The sequence below is a fragment of the Fukomys damarensis genome, unplaced genomic scaffold (assembly GCF_012274545.1).
Source record: "Fukomys damarensis isolate Sample0158 unplaced genomic scaffold, DMR_v1.0_HiC HiC_scaffold_9, whole genome shotgun sequence".
In the NCBI taxonomy this organism is placed as follows: Eukaryota; Metazoa; Chordata; class Mammalia; order Rodentia; family Bathyergidae; genus Fukomys; species Fukomys damarensis.
The window spans coordinates 41,247,917-41,255,292 of NW_022900921.1; the positions used below are offsets into that span (position 1 = coordinate 41,247,917).

General features: G+C 48.7%; 2 protein-coding genes across 2 annotated transcripts in view; one reads left to right on the top strand and one right to left on the bottom strand.

Annotated features, from left to right (window-relative positions):
* The window catches only part of Tmem127 (transmembrane protein 127), a 9,581-nt gene extending 8,934 nt beyond the window's left edge, over positions 1-647 (bottom strand). Inside the window, exon 1 of the mRNA XM_033761700.1 lies at positions 474-647. The gene's annotated coding sequence lies outside the window, so the exon portion shown is untranslated. The remainder of the gene's footprint in view (positions 1-473) is intronic.
* A 96-nt stretch (positions 648-743) lies between these two features.
* Ciao1 (cytosolic iron-sulfur assembly component 1) lies at positions 744-5,433 on the top strand. Its single transcript, XM_010638143.3, has 7 exons — positions 744-1,086; positions 1,603-1,751; positions 1,981-2,092; positions 2,175-2,263; positions 2,499-2,700; positions 3,292-3,379; positions 4,414-5,433. The coding sequence occupies exons 1-7, from the start codon at positions 948-950 to the stop codon at positions 4,652-4,654; spliced, it is 1,020 nt and encodes a 339-aa protein (XP_010636445.1). The 5' UTR covers positions 744-947; the 3' UTR covers positions 4,655-5,433.
* Positions 5,434-7,376: the final 1,943 nt, after the last annotated feature.

Here is a 7,376-nt window from a genome sequence, read left to right on the forward strand (position 1 = left end):
AGGGGCGTACATGCCCGGGGCTGCCCGCCGTCGCTGTGCGGTCGCTGGTGGTCGCCTGCCTGTCCCGGGGAGGAGAGCAATGCACTGGGTGCCGAAGCGGGGCTGTCAAGGCCCACAGTGGAGGATGAAGGGTGGGACCCAGGGCTGAGCAGAGACCACAGGACTGCGGGGATTAGGAGACCGGGAACCAGGGCTCAGGATTAGGGGTGTGGGGCAAGGACCAGAAGACGGTGGGGAGCCACTGGGGTCTGTGCAGACCAGGACGGGGGAGGGGGGTGTCGCGGAGATACTGAGGATTGGCTATTGGGGACGGGAGAATCTGAACCCGGAGTCTTGGCCAGAGGGTGACTAAGGGCGGAGGACCCGCTGGGCCAAGGGGATCCGGGACCGAAGATCTAGGACCCGCACCTTCTGGTGCGACCTGCGGCAAAAAAAACAAAAAAACCTTTCTCACTCTGTCCCTTGCTCCTCACCAGTCAGCAGGCCTCAAGGATGGGATGACGCTGCTCCGCCCCGTCACGGGCTTCTCGGCTGCCCGGGGCCAAGCGATCCCAGGCCCCAATCCCGCAACGCCCAGACCGACCCGGGTCGAAGTACTTCCGGCTTCTTCCTACTCTGCCTCCTCCTCCTCCGGCTCCCCGCCCAGTGCCCTGCCCGAGCCGCAGCCTGCGAGAGTAGCCGGCTCTCTGCGCGATGCCTTGTGGGAATAGTAGTTCTGGACGGTCCCGCAACTCTTACCGCGGCTGGGAGTGGAACGACCACAACTCCCAGAGGCCACAGCGGCACAGCCGAGGGCGCTTCAGTTCCCAGGACAACCCGGGCTCTGGGCGGAAGCTGGATCCTATTTGCCGCGGGAACCTCGAGCTGGCGTCCTTGGGCTAACGTTGTGGGACCAGTGGTTGGCGCGTTGACTCTGCCTACCTCCTCCTCACCCTGCGCCGGCGGCCATGAAGGACTCGCTGGTGCTACTGGGCCGTGTCCAGGCGCACCCGGACTCCCGCTGCTGGTTCCTGGCCTGGAACCCCGCCGGGACCCTGCTGGCCTCGTGCGGTGGCGACCGTCGAATCCGTATCTGGGGCACCGAGGGTAAGGCCTGGCCTGGCCTACCTACGCGAAATGGCGTCGAGGCTTCGAGGCTTCGGCTGGTGCACAGTGTGAGAGCTGAGGGAGGGGCTGTAGCCACGCCACCCCTGGGAGGTTTTGTCGGGCAGAGGGGCGGCCTGTCCTGCAAAAAAAAAAACAAAAACAAACAAAAAAACGTGAAGCCAGCCTGCGAATGACTGCTCCAGGAGTTGGGACTGTTGCTGAGGCAGGAAAGTGGAAGGAAGGTGGTAGGAAGTAGTCCATAAAGTGTATTGTGGCATTCAGGAGCCATTGTCAGTTTTAAATTAGGAAGGCCACCTCCGATTTAGTTTAGAAGGATGCCTCCAGAGGAAGTAGCCAGTTATATCTTTATAAAAGCATGCTATTAAATACACGGATTGAGCTTTAATAACCCCCAGCTGGGCTCCAATTACAGCCCCCTTGATTGAATAGCATTGAAGATATGGAAGCACCTTCTTGTGACCCAACTCCACAGCCCAGCCTGTCCTCTGCCTGTAGGTGACAGCTGGGTCTGCAAGTCTGTCCTTTCTGAAGGCCATCAGCGCACTGTCCGAAAGGTAGCCTGGTCTCCCTGTGGGAATTACCTAGCTTCTGCCAGCTTTGATGCAACTACTTGCATTTGGAAGAAGAACCAGGATGACTTCGAGGTAATGAGGCTGAATGGAACCAAGATTTTTGCCATTTTGCTTCCCTGTGCTGCCCTCTGCCATCTTAGGGCTGGTTCAGGAATATGAGCCAGCCAGGGCCATTTGGGTGGAACTTGCAAGAAGGCTACAGCCTTCACTTAATTTTTCATACTATACAAATCATGACCTTGGATTTTGACTATATCCTAGAGGTCACAGCTGCCATTAATTTTTGTCCTTCCCTTTTTAGTGTGTAACTACCCTTGAGGGCCATGAAAATGAGGTTAAGTCTGTGGCTTGGGCCCCATCTGGCAACCTTTTGGCCACCTGTAGCCGAGATAAGAGCGTGTGGGTCTGGGAAGGTAAGTCCAGATCCCTTCAGGTGCAGTGGAGAACTAGCTCACAGACATCCCTGTGAGAGTTGGCTCCTTTTTTCTCCCACAGTTGATGAAGAAGATGAGTATGAATGTGTCAGTGTTCTCAACTCTCATACACAGGATGTCAAGCATGTGGTTTGGCACCCAAGCCAGGAGGTAAGAGTCAGACTAGATCTCTTGGTGGAAGAAAGTTTGGTATGGAAGCTTCTGGCCAGCCTTCCTCTGCTGTTTCACCTCATTCAAGTATTATAGGGATCTCTGTGACTGAAAAACATGAATTCCTTTATAAAAATAGATTACTGGGATTGCCCTGTTCCAGTAGAGGCGTTGGAATGACAGGTACTTCTTGAGCCTCACGGACAAGTGCTGGGTCTCTTTCCCCTTCCCACAGCTGTTGGCCTCTGCCAGCTATGATGACACAGTGAAGCTGTACCGGGAAGAAGAAGATGACTGGGTATGCTTTGCCACCCTTGAGGGCCATGAATCCACTGTGTGGAGCTTGGCTTTTGATCCCACTGGCCAACGTCTGGCATCTTGCAGTGATGACCGTACAGTGCGCATTTGGCGCCAGTATCTACCAGGCAATGAACAAGGTAAGGGTCCAGTTGTAGAGTTAAAAGAGACTCTTAAGAGCTTTACAGTCTGCTAAGACACCTCCATGAATCACAGCACCTTAGGTTCAGAAGTAATGTGGATCACAGAGGGCTCCAGTTAAGAGTTACAGAAGAATTAGGGGAAGGTTCATGGAGCCATTTTGCCTAAATCTGAAAGGGCATGTAGGATGTTAATATGAGGAAAAGAATTTCATACATGAAGGGAAGGTCTAGTAAAAGCCTCGCAGCAGGAGCACATGCATTGGTGGTGGGATTGTCTAGGCTTACATTAGGAACAGTGATTTGTGTTGATGGGACGAAGGCTAGAAAGGGCCGGGGAGGAGTACAGTGGGTTGGGTTGGCTGGTGGGTGGGTGGGCATAAGCAGCAGGCTAACTTGTTAGGTACAGTATCACCAGAACAGGGAAGTTTCAGCAAGATGAGCCTGGCCACAGTGTGTGAAGCAGATAACGATGGGGGCAGAGTTGGAGACCAGGATTTGGGCAAGCGAGGTTCTCAGCAGTGGTGTAGGTTTGCCCGAGATGTCCAGGACGCTGATACAGCTTGGTTTTAAGAGAAGTCTGTTGTGCAGGGGTGGCATGCAGCGGCTCTGACCCCAGCTGGAAATGCATCTGTACTCTTTCGGGCTTCCACTCCAGGACCATTTACGATGTTGCTTGGTAAGATTTGGGTGAACCCACTGTATTCAGGGATTTCAGAGATGTCATGGCTCTGTGCTTCCCTCTGCCAGCTTAAGAACTAAGCAGCCACCCTATTTCTTAAGATCAGGTCTGTTGGCTTTGAGCTGGCTGGCTTGGGGTTCACAGGAGTGGACAGCAGTCTTAGACCCAGGCCAGCCCCTGAGTTAAGATCCCAGCCTGAGGGCAGCAGCAGACCTTGGGGTTCACACAGCATAAAAATCTGTGACTGGGGTTTTTCTTTCTGGCTAGAGAGATTAAACTCAGGACCTTGTGCACATTAAGCAAGTGATCTGTCACTGAGAACACTCCCAGGACCTTGACAGGTCTTTATGGTTTGGTAAAAGTGACTCTACTATCCTTATGGAGGGTAGAGAAAAGTGAAGCATTTGTATAGAGGACAATTCTGGCTCTGACAATCAGATCTAGAAAAAATTTCCAGGACCTTGACAGGTCTTTATGGTTTGGTAAAAGTGACTCTACTATCCTTATGGAGGGTAGAAAAGTGAAGCATTTGTATAGAGGACAATTCTGGCTCTGACAATCAGATCTAGAAAAAATCCTAAACCATGAAAGAAGTTGGTGTATATGCAAGCTTTATTTATATTAGCATACATTTGGGAATAACCTATGAATCAGCAGAAATGGACTTAAGTAAACTATGAATTCAATAGCGTGTTACCGCTGTTTTTGAAGTTAATACTTCATGAGCTCAGTGATATAGTTCAGTGGTAGAACACTTTCCTAGCATGCTTAAGGTCCTGAGTTTGATCCTTAGCACTACGAAAGAAAAAAATATTTCTATGACGAGTGTGGGCACTGTTGATGCTATGTGAGAAAAGTGTCATCAGACTATAGGTAGGGCAATTCTGTATTTCAGGTTATTTGGGGCAATAAGTGGAAGCACCTGAAGGCTTAGATGTCTGTTGGGGACCGTGGAAAAAAAAATCTCCTTACCTCATTACCTGGGTGGGGAGGCAGGACCCACCCAGGTACCCATTGACTGTATTCCCCAGGTGTCAGCTGACAGGGGCTCTGGCTACTGCTTGTGGGGACGATGCTATCCGCGTGTTTGAGGAGGATCCTAGCTCAGATCCGCAGCAGCCCACCTTCTCCCTGACTGCCCACTTGCACCAGGCCCATTCCCAAGATGTCAACTGTGTAGCCTGGAACCCCAAGGAGCCAGGGCTCCTGGCCTCCTGCAGTGATGATGGGGAGGTGGCCTTCTGGAAGTATCAGCGACCTGAAGGACCCTGAGCCTCTTTGATGGGAAAGTCTTGATTTCCCGGAAATTTCGTAAGACTTTCCCAGCCTGAGAAGACCTGGAGAAGCATCAGTGACTTTCATTCAGCTGGCTCACTTCTATTCGGACTTGGCTACCCACGTACGGAGCCACAGGGCTGCTTATTCTTTCCTTCTGACATGAGGGCCTCAGACTTTCAGGACATTGTTTTGCCACAGATTGTGCTTGCTTTAGGACATGGTATTATACTGTGGGGGTGAATATAGTATTTATTACTATTATGTATGTAGAAGAGTGTGTCTCAGCCATTTCTCAAATTGTAAGCTTTATGGAACTAATCCATCTGAATCTAAAGTCCTGTTTATAGTTTTTTAGAATTCCATCATGAACTGTCTGAAATAGGTCTTGCCTTCCTAATTTCTAGATAAATTGTTGCACTTAAGACATTTAATATTGAACTTCTTCCTTAGCACAGGTTTATGTAGAATAAAATACCTGTTTTCCCTTAGAAGCCCTTGCATACTGCTCACACCATTAAACTATGAAGACAACTGGAGGCGTGAGAATAAATGGAGAGAGATATGAGCCCTAAATGGGAATTACTACTGGCCACAGGCTGTACCTTAGCAGACTGGTTCTAGCAAAAAACATGAGATGGAAGCTCATGGCCCTGTGAAAGACCACAGCGCAGACATCACCATGCATCTGTGGCAGCCATTTTTAAGGTGGAGATTAGAAAACAATGCCTACCAAGCCCCTTAGAAGAGCATTCATGGAGAAGAGTGGAAGTACATGTGTAATCAGGTCTTCAGTCTCGTCGTCTTCTTTTTTTTTTTTTTTAGACAGGGTTTCACTATGTAGCCCAGGCTGGTCTTGAACTCACAGTGATCCTCCTGCCTCAGCCTCCCAATGCTGGGATTACAGGTGTGCACCACCACACCCGGCTCTCAACTTGTCTCTTGACAAATGGCTGGGGAGAGGGTGTCTCCAGGGAAACAGCCTTCACTTCATTTTCTGCCCTGTAGGAATCATGTCCGTAGACTGGAGACAGCTGGCCCAGCATCTGGGGCAGTTCTCATGAACCGCAGATCCCTGGCATCCTGAGACCCATTTGGGGTGGCACTGGGGTGATCCAGGTGGTGACTAATTAGCAGTCCAAGACTTTACTGCCTCGCACCTACAGTAGGAACATTGCCAGGTTCCTTGACCATGTCCTTGAAAGCAGTACCTGATTAACTATTAAATGTGCCTGAGATCATTTCTAGTATGTTGAGAAAATGAGCATTGACACTTCTGCACTGATGAGTGGAAAAGCAAGTGTGCAGCCAAGTCAGAGTTGAGTTAGCTATGCCCTTTTTACTAGAGAGAACAAATGGTATTTAGACTTGGCTCTGGCTCTTTTCTGGAAAATGAGCAGAATGAACCTTTCACCAGTAAGTGTTCTTTGCCAATGATAAAATCAAAGCTTAAAACCCAAAATTAGAATTTCTGAAAAGCTGTATCGCCACCATGAGCTTTGCTGGTAGTGATATTCACAAATGTGATTTGTATAATGAAATGCATTAACATTTGGAAGATTATTCAGTTAATCAACATTTTCCAAGTGATCACTTCCAAAATTAGGCAAGAGACTCAAAGTCTGAGGTCAGTGGGTTTAGTTAACAGTACAGGTATACATGGGTAAAGTTTTAGATTCCATCACTGCCTTTAAATCCATCATTGCCTTTAAGTAACTACCTTATGTAGTCTTGCTATAGTATCCAAGAACAGCCAGTTACCTGAAACAGCTAAAAACTCCCTTTCCCAACCCTATCTGTGAAATCAATTCAAGCCACATCCAACAGACTGTATAAGCAGCTGTGAGAGCCTCAGCTCTCTTACGTTAAGCCAGACTTTAGAATGACTGCGAAATTGTTAACAGGCTACTCTTCTCCCTGGATTGACTATCGTTGTTTTTTGTTTTGGGGATTTTTGGTACTGGGGATCAAACTGGCCCTTTTGTTGTTGCGGGGCAGAGCAGTGTTTTTTGTTTTGGGGATTTTTGGTACTGGGGATCAAACTCAGGCCCTTGCGCTTGCGAGGCAGGCAGCAGAACCACTGAGTCAAATCCCCCGGCCCCTGGATTGACTTTATAAGTTATTTTCCATAAAAGATGTTAACACGAACTTCTTTTAACTTTTATTTTTTTTTACGCCCAGCTTTAACTTTTAACATAGGGGCCCAGGATTTAGCTCAGTAGTGCTGCCACCTGCCTCACAAGCACAAGGACTTGAGTTCGATCCCAGTACAAAAAAATTTTTGGAGTTTTAATTTTTTTATAGTGTAAAGGGGTCCTGAAATCAAATCATTTGACAACTGCCAGTTTAAAGGAACTACCATTCAAAATCACCTTTCAGTTTTTGGCACGTGTATTCAAAAAGAACACAGGGCAGGGATTTGAAACATCTGGAGATTAGGATTACAAAATAAGTTTACCAAGACTGGGTCGGATCCAGCTGGTGCATTTTACTGAGAAGCTTGAACTTGGAGTCTGCAAATCCCAGGGAGAGATGGGGTAGAAAATGGGGGCCAAGGTAGAATGCCCCATCCAAGAAAGCCCACTTGTAAACCTTCCTTCCAGACTGAAGCCCAATCAAAGGGCAGCTCTGTCCACAAGTACTCAGTAAGCAAGGCTAGTGGCCAAGAAACATCTTTTTTGGCTAATGCCTTAGATTGGAGGAAAACATTTAATCTGGA